General features: G+C 40.3%; 1 protein-coding gene across 1 annotated transcript in view; it reads right to left on the minus strand.

Moving 5' to 3' along the window:
• Positions 1-22,569, minus strand: part of OTOGL (otogelin like) — a 145,599-nt gene that overhangs the window by 61,397 nt on the left and 61,633 nt on the right. Inside the window, exons 26-34 of the mRNA XM_048501557.1 lie at positions 16,415-16,549; positions 13,511-13,657; positions 12,507-12,626; positions 10,837-10,953; positions 6,554-6,710; positions 6,364-6,390; positions 5,289-5,456; positions 2,472-2,750; positions 1,278-1,395 (exon numbers count right to left, since the gene is read on the minus strand). Of these exons, the coding sequence (XP_048357514.1) occupies positions 1,278-1,395; positions 2,472-2,750; positions 5,289-5,456; positions 6,364-6,390; positions 6,554-6,710; positions 10,837-10,953; positions 12,507-12,626; positions 13,511-13,657; positions 16,415-16,549 (1,268 nt within the window). The remainder of the gene's footprint in view (positions 1-1,277; positions 1,396-2,471; positions 2,751-5,288; positions 5,457-6,363; positions 6,391-6,553; positions 6,711-10,836; positions 10,954-12,506; positions 12,627-13,510; positions 13,658-16,414; positions 16,550-22,569) is intronic.

Genomic DNA, 22,569 nt, shown 5'->3' on the forward strand with positions numbered 1-22,569 from the left:
CAGGGCCTGTAAGACGGAGCTGTTCCGCCGGGCCTTGGGAGGTACCAGCCGTTGGGTGCCCCCCCCTCCCGTGGCCTTTACATCTGTGCCTTTGCCATCTCGGGATTTGCTGCCCTTCCCTCTCTGAAAGAGGGTGAAATTAGATTGTCGGACGCCATCTTACAAATTAATTTAATTATTCTTTTTAGTCCTTTATCCACTGCTGCTTTTAAAGGTTTTAACTGTTTTTATCTGTATACAATGGTTATCGTGTTGTACACCGCCCAGAGCCCCTAGGGGATGGGGCGGTCTAGAAATCTGAAAAATAAATAAATAAATAAATAATAAAATCAATAATATCGAGATTTAAATAATCATTAAATAGTGGCTCTATATATATTAAAACCAACCCCATTAAAATTCATGTTCATGATTCAGCCAAAATGCAGTTGACTCTGGATAGTGGAATTTTGTTAATTTGCTCATGACAGTAGAAGGAATTTTTGTAAGAGCTATTTGGAAACCCTAACCACTGACTATTGGTAAAAATAAGTACCTTTGGTTCACCATGAGGTGAAAAAAGGTCATGTAAAATATAGTTTAGTTCTTAATGTGGATTCCGTATCCATGAGTCTATGTGAATAATTCTTCTCTCACAAACATCTGTGCAGAAGGAAACTAGAACACATCTTGAGAAAAATATACTCCATCTCATATTAACACATAAACCACACAATGAGACGGAACCAAAAGAACTGAGTAATCCCATTAATGTTTGAACCTGGGATCTCTCTGATCTTGAAACAGAACCTGCTAACAATCCATTTCCAACAGTTTCTGCCTTGGAGATCAGGAAATATGCATATTCATGATCTCCCAGTTCGCTCAAAGTTTTCCTTGTGTTGAAGGAAGAGGAGGAGATAATCATGAATGTGAGATGTGCTAACAACCTCCCTTTTAGAACTCTGATCCAATTAAGAACATTCTATACATTAGGATATATTTAAAGAACTATTTGTAGAGCTTCTACACTAATTAAGTGTGCTGCTGTGACCTAGATGGAGCAAGCTAGCCCAATCTTGTCAGATCATGGAAGCTAAGCAGCCCTGATTAGTATTTGGATGGGATACCTCCAAGGAAGTCCAGGGTAACTATATAGAGGCTGTCTCTTTGGGTCTCCATAAGTAAGATGTGACTCAATGGCACATTCCACCTCTACCAGTTAAAGGGATACAGCAGAAAATATATAATGCACTTGCTTCATTCATTACAACTGTTTATAGTTTCAATGAACTCACGGTGGGAGAAATTTACATGCTATTCCTTCAGGATCACTGCATGTTCTAACACAAGGACTTGAACAAGGCTCATATCTCCATTCACACATCCTCCTATAAGGTATTGCTGCAGGAAGCTCTAGGAATCAACCAAAATTAAAACAAACAATTTCATGAATGGTTATAACAACCTTTTATAATAGAAATGTAATTACTAGCAGAGCCCATGGATGAGTAATTATATTAATGAATCTGGGGAATCCGAATACAGGATTAAATTCTGGTTTGGATGAAAGGATGTAATTATAGTTTTTTAGATCTAATGAGCTATTGTTTGCCATAAAACCAAACCAAGCTTTGGTTAACTGGCCATGCACATGAGAAAGAGAAAACAGAAAGGGTGAAGAGGAAGTGCATTAGCCTGAGAATCTCTGTCCAGAGGAGTAGCTGGGTCATACTGCACTCGGTGTACACTCTGCGTTTCCCCCACACACACACTTACCTTAGTTCAGCTTGAAAGTGCTGGCTGGAAAAAGCGGCCTGTTCACTTGAGGCTGAAAACGGCCTGGTGGGAACAACACTTCCCAGGAGACCTTGGGGCTTGCAAAGTTTCCTGGGAAGTATAGTTCCCACCAGGCCATTTTCAGCCTCAAGTGAACAGGCTACTTTTCCAACCTGAATTTTCAGGCTGAACTAAGGTAAATGTGGGGGGCGGGGGGCAGGCCCTAGGGGACCTTCTGCCCCCCCCAGGTGTGTGCCCAGTGCAGTGCGCACCCCCCGTCCCCTTGTAGCATCACCTCTGTCCCTGTCTCATATTTATAGCGTCAAACCATAATTTAGTATTAGTTATGAATGATGTCTTTCTCTAAGCCATGTCACTGTTCTCCTACCCAAGAACTTCATAGGAAGAATGCAAAGAGAAATTACCATGTTAACATTCATCGAGAAGTTCAACACTCTCTGTCAGGTGTTAAACAAGGACTTCTCATTTCTCACACCCATGCTGAATTAATGGATTGGATTAGATCTTGTGTACTTTTTTTGGTAACTTCCTCAATACCACATTTCTGTTGCATTTATAAATTGGGCCTGATACAGTTACACATCTAATCTGATGATGTGAGCTCTGATTTATGGGCTAGTTGAAAAGTAGCTGTTGGTACTCTAATATAAGCACATTAGCAATGTCCCACCTTTGGATTATATGACATTTACCCTCTATACTGAAGCTGCTTGAACGTTTGAATTCTTCAGAGTCATCATATTTTGATACTTTTACAGCAGTTGTGGTGAGTATAATGAAAAAGCCTTTCTTGCTATGCAATTCAAATGCACTGTAACCCGCGATCCAAAGTCCCTGATGATGGAAGAAAGTGGCTCTTCTATGAAACAATGCACTTGTTTCCCACTGTTCTAAGCAAACACTTTCATTGTCATGAACATATAGAAAGTAGTTGGGTCTTTCAGCTGACTCAAGAAAAACCAGAGATGGAGCTGTGACAAATGAAATACAAAGGAAGGAACAGTAAGATTCCTGTACCAAAAACTAAAATTCACGAATGATACTCAAGCAGACTAATTGCCAGAATACATACTTAGCATGCAAAACGACCTATATTCAGTCTGGCTCATTCCGCACATGCAGAATAATGCACTTTCAAACTGCTTTCAGTGCTCTTTGAAGCTGTGCGGAATAGCAAAACCCACTTGCAAACAGTAGTGAAAGTGGTTTGAAAACGCATTATTTTGCGTGTGCGGAAGGGGCCTCTCATTAGTTAAAGAACTGGTATTTGACATAAAATTAAAATATACGTTTCCATTCATACTAATTCTAGTATTTAAACATCTGCTAACAACTTATTCAAAAATATCATTTTCCATAGGGATTATTTTATTTCATTCTTTGCCTAGACCAGCATGTTGAGGCAAAACAGTCTGAAAATTCATGAATTCATTCATTTCTTTCTTGCATTTTTTGAAACTCAAAATATTAAACATGGCAGTATATTTTTGAACATGACAAAAAACTGCATAACTGTCAGACAGTGTTAAGATTATATTAAACTCCTTCCTTTGGTCAATGAAAAAATAGCAGCATTCAAACATCACAACAAACCATCGTTTGTTTAAAACACAGCTTGTTACACAAGTCTTGGTTAGTCCATCAAAATGTACATAACACATCATAGTTTTTATGTAAATCTCAGCAAGTTGACTTCTTGCTTTCTTCCCAGGCTTCAAACTGGACTCCCTGCTAAACTGAGAACTTCCAGAAGTTATTGCCAGGCTGCCCTGGCATGCATGGCCCAGGCTACCCTAATTAGGGTTGGCCCTGGTTAGTACTTGGATGGGAGACCACCAAGAAGTCCAGGATTTATCAAGCAGACCTTGATAAATTAGGTGAGTGGGCTCAGAAATGGCAAATGCAGTTCAATGTAGCAAAATGTAAAGTGATGCACATAGGGGCAAAAAATCCAAACTTCACATAGACGCTACAAGGGTCAGCGCTATCAGTCACAGACCAGGAAAGGGATTTGGGCATCTTAGTTGATAGTTCCATGGGAATGTCAACACAATGCATGGCAGCTGTGAAAAAGGCAAACTCTATGCTGGGGATAATTAGGAAAGGAGTTGATAATAAAACTGCAAGGATTGTCATGCCCTTATATAAAGCCGTGGTTCGACTGCACTTGGAGTACTGTGTTCAGTTCTGGTCGCCACATCTCAAAAAGGATATCGAAGAGATAGAAAAAGTGCAGAGAAGGGCAACGAGGATGATTGAAGGATTGGAGCACCTTCCTTATGAGGAGAGGCTGCAGCGTTTGAGACTCTTTAGTTTGGAGAGGAGGCGGCTGAAGGGGGATATGATTGAAGTCTATAAAATTATGCATGGGGTAGAAAATGTTGACAGAGAGAATTTTTTCTCTCTTTCTCACAATACTAGAACCAGGGGGCATTCATTGAAAATGCTGGGGGGAAGAATTAGGACTAATAAAAGGAAACACTTCTTCATGCAGCGTGTGATTGGTGTTTGGAATATGCTGCCACAGGAGGTGGTGATGGCCACTAACCTGGATAGCTTTAAAAGGGGCTTGGACAGATTTATGGAGGAGAAGTTGATCTATGGCTACCAATCTTGATCCTCCTTGATCTCAAATTGCAAATGCCTTAGCAGACCAGGGGCTCAGGAGCAGCTGCAGCAGAAGGCCATTGCTTTCACATCCTGCATGCGAGGTCCCAAAGGCACCTGGTGGGCCACTGCGAGTAGCAGAGTGCTGGACTAGATGGACTCTGGTCTGATCCAGCAGGCTTGTTCTTATGATTGCTACACAGAAGTAAGCAATTGTAAACTATCTCTCTCCTTGAAAACCCTCCAGGGCTGCCATATATAAACTGCACCTTTATGGCACTTTCCATCAACATTTCCAGATTGTTGGCATAGCTTCCCTACATATACAGCTTGCTTACTGTGAGATACAATAAATGGGGAAAGATCAGTCCAAGGCTAACAAAGTATCTTCCTTCTCCTCACTCTAGGATCAGAATCTTCAGTCTCTTTTCTCTTTCTTTATGTCTAGCTGCTCATCAATTTGTAAAACAAGAATTATAGCCACCGACATCTTTCTTCTTTCATGCGGTTTTACTGCTGTTTAAGTTTCCTTTTGGAAAAGACTGAAATCATATGATTTACTGATTAACTATATGTTTATATGATTTACTATAATGTCTGAATGCAGCCAATGCTTTTATACATAGACACAGAATGCTTTTAATTTATGAATATTTAAAAAGTTAATAAATATTGAACTATAAATATTAGTAATGGTCTTGTTAACAGTTAAAGCATTCCTCTTTTTCCTCAATTGTACATAGTTACAACTTCTACAACCTTTTCTTTAGGCCTACAATCACCAAGTGTATCCAAATTTTAAAAATATGTTAGAAAATGAATCTATGATGTGGAAAAGGTAACATTTTTGTTACTTTCAAAATCTGAGGTTTAATTGTACTCCACTATGAAAATATACTCACACAATATTTTATCTTTAAAAATTCCTGGAGTTAGCATAAAATTAAAATACACATTTCCATTCATACTAATTCTAGGCAAAGGGAATAAATTTCTGCTGCTGATGTTGACTCCTATAACTGTGTCATTCTGACCATAGCTTGACAAAATATATGGTCCTTCTCCAAGGCCTAAAAGAAAAAAAATGAGAATAAAATGTTAAAAGTGTGGGAAAAATAAAAAATTTATAAAGATTCAAATGCTTGTTGATTACTCCTCTGAGCATACCAGAATTCATCGGTACTGGTTCCTCCTGCTCCACCAACTTTCTCTCAGAAAGCACCAAGTAGCACAGGCGGTGCAAGGTCTACTTCCTGCTTTCTTCCAATCACTGGATGGACCACACTATGAGCCTGCTGCTTGCTGGCTAAGTATTGTAAGTTCTAGAGCTAGAGATTCAGTTCTCATCTTAAGACCTGGTGCTGTTTTTGCATTATCCGGAATGTCTTCTGTAGATCTTCATTTACTGGGATTCTGAATGTTAAATCCCTTCACCATCACTTTTTCATATTTGGGCAGATTCTGCTTAAACTCTACTGATTCTCTATTAAAACATGATCTGCCAAATGGACAGTTCCAAAGTTCTACTAGATCAATGACTAATACCTTGTTACGTTTATATCATGTTTTTTATCTGCCTAATCCTTTTATATTGTAGAATAGTCTAGAGTTATCAGGAAGTGAATATATGCTGCTAACAGTCATCTGCCTGCCACCCAAGCAGGACTGAAACTGGAAGATGTGAGAAGCCCCTTTCTGACTCACCAAAAAAAGTTAGTGACCTGCCTGCCTTCAAGGAGGCACTTCTTGAAGACTGTCCCACCTGGACCACTGTACAACACTATTCTAAAACTGTTCCTTGCATAAAACTACAGAACTACTACACTCAGGATGGTACCCTGAGCATAAAAAATAATGAGTTTTATTTTTAACTCACTTGAAATGATTTGCAAATGCAAATTTGCTTCTAGCACAAGAAGATGAAGTGAGAGAGTGTATATATCCAATATTACAAAGAAAATCAGAAATGATACATACCTTGGTTGTAATAATCACAGTCATAAGCTGAAAGAAAAAGTACAAGTATTTATAACATCTTGGAAAATAGGCACACTTCTGATTCTCAGAATCAACACTTAGTACTGCGTTCAACTGCCGTGATTTAACAGAAATCAGACAATGAAGTGTCAATCCATATATTTGGTGGTATGAAAAACAGCATACATACGACAAAGGGAAGGAGATCTCCAGTGAATTACAGCACCCTGCTGGCAGCATTTGTGAGCATAGGCCGCAATACTTGTACACAGACATTCACAGTCTCCACCAAGATTACAATTGCATGTATCTGCATGGCAATTTTTGACAAAGGATGTCACATCAATCTGAAAAATGACAGGACAAAACCCAATGTGATATAACTTATTAAAGTCCTCAGATAATAGAAATCACTTTCACAAATGCATCATATTCTGAGGACTCTGCTGATTGACTTCTAATATGCTGTAGGATCCCTGCTTAGACAAACCAAAGGTCCATTAATTCCAGCATTCCTCCATGCAAATGCTTCCAAGAAGTCCACTAGAAGGGCATGAAGGTAAACAATGTTTTAAAGCAAATGCTGCCATCTAGTGTAATGACTAGTCATGCATCTGAAATTGGCTTTGCTGTCAAGTTCAACCTGCAGTGCATTTTTATCAGCACATCAGCCCTGCTCACATGTTGCAGTGAACTCTCACAGACAACCTAAAGGTTTATGTTGGTGAAAAAAAAAGGCAACGTAATTTCACTTTACACACGAAACAAGAGACTAATACCTGGATTACATGTGTTGGTAGTAACATGAGAATTACTCAACACACATATAAAGGAAAACATCAAGTACATACATTGTAAATGTGTTCATTGTCATTTCATGTCTAAAGTCAGCCTTTATTGGCATAAGAAAAAGAAAGAAAAGGGTTACATATAAGAAGTCAAAAATAATAACCAGAAGACAAAATACAATTTGCAACTGTAAGCAATTCACGGAGTCTCTATAAATAATGGCACTAGAATCAACTGGACCGTAATTGGACAAGGGGCAGGGCACATGGTGAACTCCGGAGCGGTGAGCATGCGTGTCCTGGGGCAGCTGGGTGGCCGAGCCGCACCCGGCCTGATCGCATGATGCTTGCGAGTTGAAGGGGTAGAGCACGCTCCCTATGTATTAGGCAGCACGTGATTGCTCCGGCCTTCTTCAAAGCCTGGAGCAAACTGACCCACCCACCCTCCCTCCCTATTTCGCAGGGTTTTTTGCTGCTCAGACCGTTGCAGTCTTGGTGTTTTGGGCAGAGGAGTGTATCCTTATGGGAAGGCCGAGCTTGCGCGCTGGACCTCCCCGCGGTTGGGGGCCTCCATAAGAGGCTTGGGGTGGGGCGGGCTCATGGTGCATGCCACAGAGGCCTCTGCAATCGAGCCTGACACCCCAGCAGGAAGGGGGCCACAGCGGGCAGGCACCCAGGTGGCCCAGTACCTTCTCTGTCCTCCCCAATATGGATTAGGGTTGGTACCGGGGTTATGCCAGGGGTTCTGACTGGCTGCTCAGATGTGCTCCTCTTGCTTGCCCAACTTCTGCCTCAATAAAGGGCTGCAGCTCATTTTAATTCCAAGACGTGTCCTGTGGTTATTCACCAGATGGAACCTCTGCACATCTGGGTGCAATATCTAATAATAAATTAGCAACTAGTGCACAATGCACAGGATCCTCATTATTTAAAAGGAAAAGTATCTTATGGAAGTCCGACAGGCCCGAGCACTTAACAAATAAAGAGTTTTTATATTTCATCCTCAGTTGAGTATGTTTCTGGCAGTGGAAAAGAGAATGTTCCAGGGTTTCCACATAACTCAAACCACAGGAACAGTAGCAAGCAGCCAGTCCCAGGTGGATCATGCAAGTCACATGGTATCAAGTTGCCCAGTGGTTGTTACCAGGCCTAGCCACAAAGAATCTTCCCTCAAAGACCAAACACTGGCAAAAACCAAATCTTGAAGGGAAATACTGCTGTGACTATCTAGCAACCTGAACAACACAGTTAGAGAGAGGTTCAGTGCTCATACAATGCATTTATTTATATACTGTACTTCAGTTTTTATTCAAAGATGTGCCCATTTTTGTAAATATATTTATACGTAGAATTATACTGTTGGAATCTTTCTCATATTAATAATATGCCCATTTATATCTTGCTTCCTCCCCACCCCCAAAAAAGATGACGACAAGCAGTTTACAATAATGCCACAGCTAATAACAGCAATACTGATAGTAAGAAACTGGTGGAGCAAAAAGGGAGCTCTCAGCCGGGGAGTTCTCCATAAATAATTCCAGCCTCCAAGATACTCCATCAACCCACATTCAGAGGCACAGTTGAATAGAATCATAACTACTTGTTACATAATCTAATATTGTTTATCTTGTCAAATCCCAGATGTAAATGTCAGGACCAATTAATACAATGGCCTCTGAAGATACATTTCAGAGGTACACCATAGTGATAAGACTAAGGACATAGCATGTGTGCGGACTTGCTGATCAAAAGGAAAAAATGATGGGGGCATTTCAAAAAGGCTTGGGAGTGGACTGGTAGGCATTTTCAGTGACCCATTTGGGAGCCAACCACTATCTATCTATATAAAAAGCTAACAGTGACTTTGTTAGTCATGCCCTAACGCCAAAATGGCTGGACGGATGCCCCCAAATTTTCACATGAAAGTCCTCCCTCTTGCGGGCAGGTAATTGGACCTTTGAATCACCGAAAGTCCATACCTGAGCCAGGTAAAACGTCTTTTTCCTGGCACACCAGGCCATGAAGCTGGCTGTGTTTAACTATCACCCTTAGAATGTTCGTGCAACATGTCTGTGGCCTGAGGGGTTGGTATGCCCTTAGAATGTCCACGCAGATGGGCAGAGATGTGCAGTGAAAACAGTAAATAGGTAATACTGTTAGGTAATACGAGTGGAAGGGAAACACATACACACTTTGCCGTGTGAGACGTCAGGTGGGGTTCCCCCCCCCTCACATGCAGGTAACTTTCACTCTCTGTGCCTCACCCACTGCTACCACACAACATACATACTCTCATCCACATCCAGCTCATCCTCACACACCTCACTCTGCCCTCCTTCACATCCAAACACCACTTACCCACTTCCTCACCCATATTCGCCACAGATCTCTTTTACTAAAAGCAAGCTGGAGTTTGCCTTTTTCTTCTAAGAAAATCGGCGGGGTGGGGGCGAACCAACACTACTGGCTCCGCTTCTTTTGCACATGGCCCTTTAAGAACCCAGGGATCTGAGCGCCTCACCACCCTGCCTCTGCTGACTGACTGGGATAGCCTGCTTGCCCCAGTTCTGCCTTCCCCAAGCCAGGACTGTGCGTGTCAACCAGCCTCATGGACAGCAGGATTCGCACTCTGGACAGTTCCGCTTTGGGAAAGAGGGATTCCATTTGACCACCCCAAAAGGCTATGCTGCGGATCATTGGACCTGCATGGACATCTGTGTGGGTTGCGGACTGATGAGAAGGACAATTGCCACAGCAACGCGTGGCCGGGCCCCGCTAGTGTTGTATATACTAGTCTTCAGAGAAGATGACTACAATCTCCAAAGAGCAGTTCAGATGGTGTGACTCACAAGTTGATACATTGGGAAGAACTCGGATTATGTGATTTATAAATTGAAATATTAGGAACAAATTGTTTAAGAACTTCGGAGCCCTTCGGGGATCGGGCGGTATATAAATTGAAGAAATAAATAAATAAATAAATAAAACTCACTTACCTGACAATTTAAGGACAATATATTTGCTAATTTAGCAATTTAAGGACAATTTAAGGACAATATATTTGCTAATATTATTCTTCCCATTATGTCTAGTCATCCTAACATGCATCTGGAGTTTGTTACATGTACTTTGCTGTTCTGTCATATTTTGATGCGGTTTTATGTTCTCATTGGATTGTTTGAGATGTATGTATTCTACCATTTATAATACTGTATACTGGTATGTTAGCACTTTTTCACATTAAATTTCTGCACCTTGTTTGCCCATGCCAATAGCCATAGTGTAGGAGGTCTTTTTTTCTTATTGTAGTTTAGTTCTACTACACCTGTTGATACATTTGTTGGGGCATTTTCAGTGACCCATTTTGCAGCCAGCCATTATGTTGTACTGGTCTTCAGAGAAGATGTGTACAATCTCCGAAGTCCTGGGGTAATTCTACAAAGGACTGCTCAAGGATGTGTAACAACAGCATATGCTCAATTCCCCTTCAACTCTATCTGATGAAGTTTCTGGCATAAATCCTGGAGTGGCATAAGGACTGGTGGCATTAAGTTCATTGGCATTAAGACAGGAAGCTGCTCATGTAAACAGGCGCTGGTGCCAAGGCAGCTTTTGAAGTATCCTGCAAACAGAGATTCAGAGCAAATCTGTACTTTTCTAGATAGCTTATTAAGTATTCACTTACCACATTGCGACATGGAGCAAAAACATCACTGTACAAAATTGAGCATTCCTTTTTGGCATATGGGAACTTGCTCTGATGTACTTCACATGGTTTTATGGTGTCATTTGGGCTTATACACTGGTTTACAGGAAAAACAAACAGCAATTATCCAATTATCAATATCTTTCACTGTGTTGTTGTTCAGAGTGGTTTGGGACCCTCCCCTTCTACAGAAAAAAGAAATTCTTGAGATGCAGTATTGTTTCTCTCTCTTCCCTTGGGACTTATAGTTTTTCTGTTTTTTTAACAAATGAAAACAAATGATAAAGGGGTTTTTATTATTATTTAATGTTCCTTCTTCATTTTGGCATGACAAACAGATGTTTTTTCTTTTTCTGTTTTGCCACATTGTATCATAGTTTCCAGAAAGCTGACTGCAAACGACAAACAAAACACTGTTTATCCAAAGTATCCTTTGGTTTATTGCCAAAAACTTTAACACAGTTACAATGGAGAGAAAACTGACCCAGTAAGGTCAAATAGAGAAGCAACAGTGGAAACAAATTAATCTCTGGGGGGAAAAAACAGAAAAAAAACAAACAACCACAAGGGGGGAAAGGAAGATTTCTCCTTCCAAGAATTTTACAACTAAAGTAGACCTGATACTGCAACTCTTACCAAGAAATGGCCACTTCAAACAAAACCAAGCCTTGAATACTGTGGTTGCCTAGCAAGAGCCACTGAAAGAACCCATTTCTTAAATTCCCCACCAACTGCAGAAATAAGAGAATGATTCGCTCAAATACCATTCTCAGAATGATTTTTGTGATTGTGCATCTATTGCATTGCTGATTGTAGACCATGTTCTGCTTTTTTGTGATTGACGGTCTGCCCCCACAACCCTCTGGATTGTTCAATGTTTCTCTAGATTTCAGCTTCCTGTCAAACTCTGGTGGTATCCTTATCAGAAGAGCTTGACCCACAAATAACCCCAATCTTTTACAAAATATCTGACAATAGTGATCTCCCTAAAATGTTGTAAAAAGGAGTACTATTTTGTGATTTTATGAGAAATTATATAGGCTCATTGTTATACCTTACTTTTTCATGTGTTGTAGATTTTGCCACATATATGTATTTTAGTCATTTGATATCTAGTTTTTTTCTGTCAAGCTATATCAGTTTCTCTGAGAAATTCTTAGAAGCTTTCATCACTTTGTGCTGATCTAGTCATACTCTTTATCAAATGGCTAAGAATGAAAACATCTGTAGACATTCCCTAGAGCCATGGTGGCGAACCTTTGGCACTCCAGATGTTATGGACTACAATTCCCACCAGCCCCTGCCAGCATGGCCAATGCCATGCTGGCAGGGGCTGATGGGAATTGTAGTCCATAACATATGGAGTGCCAAAGGTTCACCACCACTGCCTTAGAGCATGTCCATTTCCTTTGCTTGCTGTGGGTTTCTGCTTGATCCAATGCATGATACGTTGAACTATGAAACTGCAAAAGCATGGAGATCAAGGGAAGAAGAGGGAAAAAGAACTGGAACTTTCCAGTCCTGAACATCCTTGCCCATCAAACTGACTGGCTATTAGTTGTTATACTGATAGTTGATATTGTTTATTTCCACAGATCTGTACACTCTCAATAGAATTATTTTAAAACTGAATAGAGACTCTTGCTTACCTGTCCTATTGCCCAACTTTCTCCAAAAATTTGAGCATTTCTGACTTCCATATTGTTGGATGTAGTCAGATCATTTGAAGTGAATTTGTCAAAATTTCCACACAAACCAGACAATTTACCCTGAAATTATAACAAGACGGTATTTCTCAAAATCTTTTCATTTATTTTGAGACTTCTTTACGGCTTGCTTATAGAAACCTAATTCAATATAATGCCCATATTTGGCAGCAAATACACAAAGATAGTTTTGCTATAAACATGCTCACCCAATTTTTCTCCTCTCAAAATCAGGTGGTAGGACTGCTGTCCTATTTGGTGGAGGGAAGCAATATAGTCATAAAGGACCCTGAGGAGCTGCTTCACAGGTTCAAGAAGAAAAATGATGTCCTTTTTGCCCTAATTTGAGATGAAAAGGCAGAACCCACATTGCTTTGGAACATCCCTTCTGTTTCTTTATGAAGAAAATGTTTTTTAAAAAAAACTATAAAAATTACTGAACTAGACCAACAGAGTGCTATTTTTTCATAAGAAAGCAGCTGCCATTTGTCTGGCATAGCCAGAAAATGTGAACAAAGATAATTGTCAGATTTCACATTGTGGGAAAACACAGTCCACACTTTGATATACATTTTGCCTTGTTACCTAAACACTAGGTCAAATCAAGCTGCTAAACTGGAGATGCGCAAATTATGGCCTGGGGACCATCCTCTTTCATGCAGTTATTGAGCTGCATAATGGTTTTTTTAATGATCAGTCCCTATTAGACTACAGCTTCTGCCAGTGGGCTGATGGACTGAAAAATTGTTAGGCAGTTTGAGGCCCATGAAGAGTAACACCATTAGGGAAAGGGCACATCTGGGTCTCTGCTGACAACAGGAAGCAACTTTTAGTGGCTTCTTGCCACCACCAGCTTGTCCCAGTGGAACATTGGGACTCTGCAGAATTAACCTGCTCTATTCCTAGAACTGCAAAAATATAGGACACCCAATCTTATATTCACTCACTTTCCATCGAGCTCCAACTTTGATATGCATTGTTGTCTTTCTATCCCACAGGACAGTGATTTCCTGCTCTGGGAAGTGTACTGCTGTATAATGTCCAGCCTTCCAAAGCTGATATTTGGTTTTATTCTCATGTATTCTCAGCATTCTCTGTAAACAAATCCATATTTGTTAAAGACAAGGATTCAGTAACATGCAATTTTTTATTTATTAACAAAATTTATAACCTGCCTTTCTGCCCTGAAACACATTTTAAAAAAACCACTTAAAACAAACAAAAACACATTATTAAAACAAGTAAGACCAAGCTAACATAAAAACACAAAAATGTAAAAACAATTAAAACATAGGGTTGGAAGGAGGGATCACCAAGGGAACTAAAATGAAACACAAAAAGCCTTCGCTTGCTGATGAATGATTGCAACAGCAAAGGACAGGCATGTCTCTCTGAGAGAGCATTCCAAAATGTTGGTGCTGAGACAAAATAAGCCTTCTCCCAGGCTGCCACCCACCTAAACTCATAAGAGCCTTAGAAGACAACCATAGTGGTCAGGTAGGTCATAAGAGAGTGGGCAGTTCTTAAAGTAAGTTGGAACCAAACTTCCAAGATCAACACCAGCACCTTGAATTATGCCCAGAAACAAATTAGAAGCCCCTGCAGATGGGCCAAGAATAGAGTACTTCAGTCAACATCCTGGTTCCAGCAGGCTGCACCAAATGAAGTTTCTGAACACTTTTAAAGGGTAGCCCCACATAGAGTGCATTGTAGTAATCTAATCTATATGTAACCTGGGCATGCCCCACTGTGGCCAGAACTTTTCTGACTAGGAAAAGCAGTAGCCAGCTAACCAATCAAAGCTGGTAAAAGGTACTCTTAGTCAGAGCTGCCTCTTACTTATCCAGCAGGGCTGGATCCAACAGCACCCCCAAACTACAGACCTGTTCTTCATGAGGAGTGCAACCCTATCCAGAACAGATGACACCTTAAGTCCCAGGTAAAACCTTCCACTTCCAGTAGTGTTTCTACTTTGTCAAGATTAAGCTTTAGCCAATATCTACTTCAAAATGGCCTCCAGGCACCAGTTCAGAGTTTCTACAGTTTCCCTGGCATCCGCTGAAACTAAGATGGGGCTGAGTGTCATCTGCATATTGATGACAACTCAGCTAAAACCTCCAGATGATCTAAACCAGTGTCTTCATGTAGATGTTGAAAGGCACAGATGAAGCCTTGTGAGACCACACAGGCCAGAGGCCAACGAGCTGAGCAGCAGTCCCCCAAGCACCACATTCTGAAATCTATCCTCTACATAGGGCCAAAATCACTCGAAAATAGTGCCTTCCAGTCTCAGCCTGGTAAGGTGGTCCAGAGGATTACTATGATAAAGAATATCAAAAGCTACTGAGAGGCCCAGGACATTCAACAGAACTGCAGTCTCTCTGTTCATCTACCACAAATCATCCAAAAAGGCAACCAAAGCTTCTCAGTCCCCCAACCTTACCTAGAACTAGACTGGAAAGGATCCAAACAAGATATAGCCAAGATATACACTCAGATAATATCATTTCAAGATTGGCACAACTCTAACATATAAATATATTGTTCATAATCCATTATTTCTTCATGGAAAGGTATGCAATGATCTTTTCAGAGGATTTCTAAGGGAAGCTGAGTAAACAGTGTCTAGAAATATTTTAAGTCCTGCTTTAAAGCCAGATCTCACAAAGTGACTTGATCAATTTATTTCATGCCTCCTCCCATTTAAAAACTTCAATATTATTGGATAATTACACGTCCATCAAGCCAGCTTTATAATGAGGGGCGTTTTCCCACTTACCTTCTGCCCCGCGCTACTGTAGCCAAGTAGCGCGGGGTCCCCCGGCACTCCCCACTACAGGGGCGGCAACAACACAGCCGCCCCGACCCTGCCGCTACCGCACCCCCTCAGCGCGCATCATTCCTGGCACTCTTCGAAATGGCGCCTTTTGATGGCCCCGCGGTCATGGGGAAGCCCGGGCGCACGCCAGAAATGACGCGCGCTGAGAGTGGCGCGTGGAATAGGGGGCTATGAGTAAGTGGGGAAACGCCCAAGGTTAAGTAAGGGGTGGCTTCATGGAGTAGATTATGAAGGCAGTATCCTCCACAGTCACCTTCACCTCACCCCATTCGTTGAAGCTGCTTCCTGCTCTTCTTTCTTGGAGATGAATCAGCTAACTCGTCATCAATCTCTATATACTCTTAATATTAAATAATTTTGTATTGAAAAGTTGCAACTGACTCATGGCAAGCTGAAGGGGTTTTTAAGGCAAGAGGTGAGAAGAGGTGGTTTGCCATTGTTTTTCTCTGTACAACAACTCCAGTCTTCCTTCGTGTTCTCCCAACCAAGTGCAAGCCATGGTCAACCTTGCTTAGTTTCCTAACTCTGGCAAGCTTGGGCCAGTCAGGGCTAGTGAGGCTACTATGCTATGGATTCCTAAAAACAGTGTTGCAAGTTACACATGCTCAGTAAGGATAGATGCCACTCACAAGAGTTAAGGAAGCCATTTTAGGCAAATGCAGTTCAATGCACAGAGTTTAAAGACATCTGAAGAGCAAAGAAGGAAGGAGCATTTATCACTCAATGGAGGAAGCAGGCCTCTGAAAATCAGCAGGAGGAGGCCTCAGAAACCACATGGCTGGGGGCTAAAAACCTCTTTGACTTCACTGAAGTTCTATATTGTCCAAAGGATGAGGATGATAGTACAGAAAACCATATAGAAGAATAAAAAATGAAGAAAACAGCATTTTTTAAATGTTACAGCTAGGGCTCTTTATTATGTTTATTCAGATATAATCTGTTTTAGTAGTCAAACTATACTGCAGTTGGTTGGCTAAAGGTCAAGTCAAAAAAAGAGAAACACAAAACTTACCTGGATATCTAGAGAATCACTGAAATAAAGCTCAGTGTCTCCAACAGAGATAAAGACACTCTTAGAGCAAATGATGTCATTATCAAAGCACTTCTTGTTCTGAATAATTATAGACATGTTCGAACTGTCTGAACTCTGTGAAGCAGAAAGGATCGTTATATGCAAACACAACTGTATGTTATGGCAGCATCCTCATAACAAAACAACATGGAACTTGTCAGATGGTACATCTCCTTCCCTGACTTGACTCCAGTTGCCCTGGGCAGTTTCTGAGCCAAACTGTTTTAAATCAAGTTACGTTAGGTTGACATAGAAATAAACCCTGATCTGCCAGATGAAACCCATTCAGTTGCACAGTGTGTTATATTGCAGCACAAAATGACTGAAACCAAATAGAATAAAGACTGAATTTACCACAGTAAGTTTAAAAATACATCTCAAAGTATGTGTGGCAGGGAGGGGGGGGAATAAATCCTAAATTCAGACTAACGAACACTGTGGTTCTTCATTTTCATATATATGTACAGCGCAGCTTCCTCCTTTGCTCTGCAGGCTGGCAATTGTTGCTCACTTTCATTCTCCATAACAATTCTAAGAGTGAAATTGGGGGTGGATGGGGATGGGTTGAGGCATCATTGGAAGCGATGGGAGCCCTACGCCAATGTTCATGCCTACAGATGCCAGCATTGAGCCACTTGCATTGGTATTGGGCCACCATGTGGATGCATGATGGCCAAACCCAGAAGTTGGCCCCTGAAGCAGTGAGCCTCTGCTGCAACTACTTGCAGCGGTGTCAAAGTGGGGCATTTCTAGAGGCAGAGCTGATATTTGTTGGCTCCGAGAGTTATTTCATGCCCCCTTCCAGTGGCGTAAACTTACACCACTGAAAAGTGTGGCATAACCTACTCTGCACAATGGACTTCCTAGAGGAATAAAGGTTTGCCCCTTATCCACTGGCACCCAGCTGCCAATTCCCTCTTTGGAGGCAGTGTAGTGGTGCTGTCCCCAGTCACTGCTTTACTATCTCCCCCATTTTGGCTATAATTAGCCTTTCACAGACAGGAAAATGACTCCCAAGGAACACCACATCTGATACAGGTGTTGTGTATCTGCTGTACCACAGTTTCAGGAGGTAGCAGTGTTGGTCTGCAGCAGATTAGCTAGATTTAAATCCAGTAGCACCTTAGAAACCAACAAGATTTTGGTCTTAAATAGTATCTTGGAGACCAACCTTGAATATAGCTGCTATACCACACTATTTCTTACCAGTGCAGGACCTCCTGGCAAACTATTATCTACACATTAATTTTCCTTTGTGAAGATGAGGGTGGTCAACTTTGTTGTTCTTTCTTCTAGTTTATCATCCAAACAATTTTGTGCAGTTGGTTAGGCTAAGCTGCTCGTTCAAGATCACCTGTTTAGCTTCATAGCTGAGAGAGGATTTAAACTCAGGTCTCCTCAGTCCCACTGTAATCACTACACCCCCTTCTGACTATTGGAAAGATCATTTCCCAGAGTTGTGTGATTACACAGAGGAACAACTGCAAGTATTGGGGGAGAACAGACTCTTCCACAAACATAGCTTTGCTGAGGAAAGGAGTTTTATTCTCTTTTTCCTCCTTACTCCAGCCAACCAACCTTCATGACTTTGAATGGATCCTATAACCCCAGGAATTATCATTCTGTGTTGTGGGAAAGGAGAAGAATATGGGGAAACTGTATGCTTTCCACACATGGATGGTACAGTACTGCCTAGTATGCACCAATGGTTCACATTTTAACAAAGTGTCCAAAGTCATTGGTTGAACTTGTTTTACTATAGTATAGTAAAAAACAGAAAAGAAAGATGGGAGAGGTATAAAGGGCAAGATTTTAACTGGCATTCTCATATATTTCTTGTGGCATATTTGTATACAAGGATGGCCACCACACATTCAAAGTCGGTCATATGAGGTTACTGTATGCAGAATAAGGCTAGTGGTCTATCCAGCCCAATAATGTCTACTGTGATTACCAGTAGATCTTGTTTTTAAAACAAGAAGACTAGATTCTTGCCTTCCTGTTACTTTCATATGACATCACTTTTATATAACCACTTTCAGGAACAAAGCCTTTTAAGGTAAAATGCAAAGAAGGAAATACCACACTTGCTTTGAGAAACTAAACTCAATTGAAGAAAACAAAAACAAAATGTTTTTTTCCACTGCAGGTCGTATCTTCCCATTAAATCACCAAAACAAGCCTGTTCTAATTTAGTATCAGTTTCTTTGTGATAGTGTAGTGTTGCTAAGCAATGGGGAAACAGAGAAATCTGGGTAAGAATAAAAAATGTAGCAACCATCCCGATTTTTGCAGAATACAGTATATCAGGATTTCAGTGCTGAAGAAAGAATAGCTTCTATTCCTTTTAGAAAATTTAGGCTGGTGAAACCGATTGCCACTATTTTATCATTTTGATGCTACAATTCTGCTTCTTAAAATCATTTGCAGCTAGCAATATTAACTATTAGAGTAGCATGTTCCCTATGTCAACCAAAGAAGAAACACTAAAAACTTTTAAAAATCCCTTTAACCATGTTTTGGATCCTAACCAATTTTTTTTATTTTCATACCACTATTCCCTGTTAGGAAGTGCACTTCATTTTGAAGAGCACTTTTTTAGCACCAGGCACTTTCTGATCATTAACAGGCTCATTTCAACATCTCATCTGTCCTGGGTTCCATGCTTTTGGAAACTGCTACATGTGTAGCAATAGCTATGCTGTCTCTAACCCTTTCTTGCTGAGTTTGCAAGCTATGCGGAAGTTCAAGCACTTTTCAACTGTTAGTGGAGTCTGTCTGCTTAGAGTTACCTTTATCTTGGACAATTAGTTGAAGCAGTTACAGAAAAGTTGGATTAATTGCTTTTTACTTCAACTTCAACTGACCTTTATTAGGCATGTCAGTAAAAATAAAACAAAATACAGGACAGAGCGGGTGCTAAAACAGGACATAAAACTGGACAAAGCACATAAGGTTGGTACAGAAGAGGTGATCAAGCTTCCATTATGTCTTTGACTTGAGCACTTCTAATAAAAATTCAGCTGTTTTTCCAGTTATCCCACCATTGCTATTATTCAGCAGGTGAATAGTCTTTGTATGTTCCGAATAACTTTTTTTATTCCCTAGAGCTGGGGCAAGTAGGGAGACTCTAGGTAATGCATACCCCGGGCAAGAAAACATAATATGCTTGAGGGTCTCTACAATATCCTGACAATATGCACATGTTCTATCTTGAAGTGGAATATTCAACTGTCGCCCTTTAAGAACGGCAGAGGGGAATGCATTACATCTAGCTCGAGTAATTCTCCATCTCTGCCTGGGCTCTGACAGTTGGGATAGATATTTGTCATGACATTAAAAAAAAGGTTCACAAAAGGTTCATCTTCTAATCAGCAGAAGTTTGCTAACAACAAGGCCGGAGACAGTAAGTTTAGGATGAAGTGGCAACAGTTGACCTTTAACATGATAGGTGAGTTTCCTATGGAAAGAACATCTTGCATGGAGAGTATTCTTTTCCAGAGTGGAAGGAGGCTGCAGTGAGTGCAAGAAGACTATAGACCTTCTCATCTTACCTGTTACCCAGCTTAACAGTATACTGACTTATTTTGATATAGCAATGGGGAATTACTCGGCTTGGCAGTGCTAGAGGTAGGCTGGGAGGGGATCTTTTTAGACAATGTATACCAGAAACGGCTTGAAACGTATCCGCAGAGAATTCACAAAAGACCAAATTGCAGTTTAAATATTTTTATATAAGTTTTGGTTGCAAACAATCAGTGAGATGTTAAGACACATACACACAGTTCCTAAGTATATAAATAGGGAGGAAAAAATAGGTTGGATCATAGAATGGGAGTTGGGGAAGGCAGGGACTTGTATGTTACCAACAATCTGCAGAGAAGTTCCAGAAGAAGGCAAGGATCTCTATGCCAGCATAGGACCCAAGCAAAGGACGATATATCGTGTCTCACATCAACTTGACCAAGGGAGGTTCAGGTTAGAAATGAGCAATGAGCTTAAGGTGAGCAGGACTTTTATACCCCTTTGCGCAGGTAAGGTGGGAAATTCAAGCTTAGGTTTCATTTCTTTGCAACTGCTTGGGGTTTCCTTGATGGACTAGCGGGGCTGAGCTAATTAACAGCTCTATCTATTGTCTCTGCTTTCTGGGACAATGGGGTCAATTGGTCCTATATTATATCAGTGAAACCTTTAATGGTTTATGCAGAGGTGCTTCCTAAAGTCTCTGCCTTAAGTATTCAAATTTGGCTGAGGCTTGAGTGAATCAGGAAGAGATCTTGTTGTTAGGGAGATTGTATTTGGAGGTTGAGGAAATGCATGGAGAAAGCAATTGTTTGGAGACATGTTTTCTCAAGAGCACAGTATCAGGGAGTTTCCAAAAAGCAGCTTAGCGAGGTGCGGTGCTCAGGAGTTCTACAGATTCCATTATGTTAACAGAGTATTCTGGCAGGGTGGGATAATCAAAGATTCATGTCCTTATTATGAGGCATCCAGATAGTATTGCCTGGAGTAACTCATAGATTTAATCTCTGCAAACAGATTGTTTTGCCTTAGGCTTGTTTTCAGTTTGGACATTCTGCTATCCACCCATACAAACATGGAAACTGGCATTTTGCAGCACACAATGTAAGGAATAATATGAAAATCCAATAATTCATAAGGCAGGGGATGAAGGCCATGCTAACATACCAGACTAGCTCTGCTTTAAACTCTGCTGTGAGGCTAATTTCAGGATAGATTCCAAAGTGCAAGGGAGAACAAGATGTCCTGGCTGACCTCAACAGCAACTGGTATTCCTGGTCCAGTAGCGATAGTTTTAGGGATAGCCAAATTTCATTTGCAGATTGCATAAAAAAGGTTTCTAAGGAGATACCTAGAGAGGTTATTTTGGCATCTATACATTTCCACCATTCCGAGGATTGAAGTTCAGAGAGGGCTAAATGTGTGAGGCTTTTGGCCTCAATATTAAAGCAAAGATGCTTTTTAATTTAGATTAAGAATTGAGACTGGCCTTATCTTGCTATAGCAGCTATAATTCATATGCATATGTTGACTGGCTTATTTGCTCTTGATTATCACATATTTAATTATGAATGAATCATTTATTTAGATAATAATCAGATGATTATGATAGAATTATAACAAGATAAGATTAATATACTCCTTTAAATATACCCTATTGTGACAAACAAATCAGATTTCTCCAGATGGAAGAAGACTACATTAGATTTCTGGGTTTGTAACTTGTGCCTATTCCTAAAACCTGTGGGATGAAGACCTGAAACCTGATTTGCTTTTTAAATGATTATTTCCTATAATATGATTAAGCAATGCTAAGAATATTGATCATGTTGGCGTTCATCTTCATAGCAATTATAGGATTAATTTTTATTTTCTTGTTGCTTATTCTATCAACAAATTCAAGAGTTGGTTAGGCTGCCAGCTTGTAGAACTATTATGGGCTATCTATTCTCTTAGCTATCTATTCAACAAATGGAATAGTTTTTACAAATTAAAAAAAACCACAGTCTTTTGTAATTTACTTTAATATTATTATATAATGCTGTCCTATCTTGGTATATAGTTAAGGTAATAACTTTCATATTTTCCTTCAATTTAAAAGCTTCTATGAATGTTGCTACATGATCACATGAATAAATTCAGGCCTACAGACACTAGAGTTTTCTCATTCTGTATGTAGGTCAGAATGGGCTTTTAATGATTCTTGAAAGATTAACTTCAATAAACATGCGCACCAAAGTTACTGAAATGAACAAATTATAAAATATACCTAAGACTTTCTAATTTTTGTTCTTATTTCAATCAACAATTATTGGTGTAATGTGAAGATACTTAATGCATTTTAAAAGGATGTGAATAATCACCATAAACAGTTCTCCTTTGTGTCACTTACTTAGCTGTGCCTTGCTGAGTATCAGTTGGCATTTTACTGGGTTATATTACAGCAATCCTTTCCTAATTAAAAACATGATAGTCCCACAATTAAAGTTTGGGAATGCCTAGGTATCCATTTTCAAGTGATACAATCCCTAGCAATGTGCCATAGTAGGTATCCACGTAGCTCAACAGGTGAA

Source organism: Sphaerodactylus townsendi, linkage group LG06, assembly GCF_021028975.2.
Source record: "Sphaerodactylus townsendi isolate TG3544 linkage group LG06, MPM_Stown_v2.3, whole genome shotgun sequence".
In the NCBI taxonomy this organism is placed as follows: domain Eukaryota; kingdom Metazoa; phylum Chordata; class Lepidosauria; order Squamata; family Sphaerodactylidae; genus Sphaerodactylus; species Sphaerodactylus townsendi.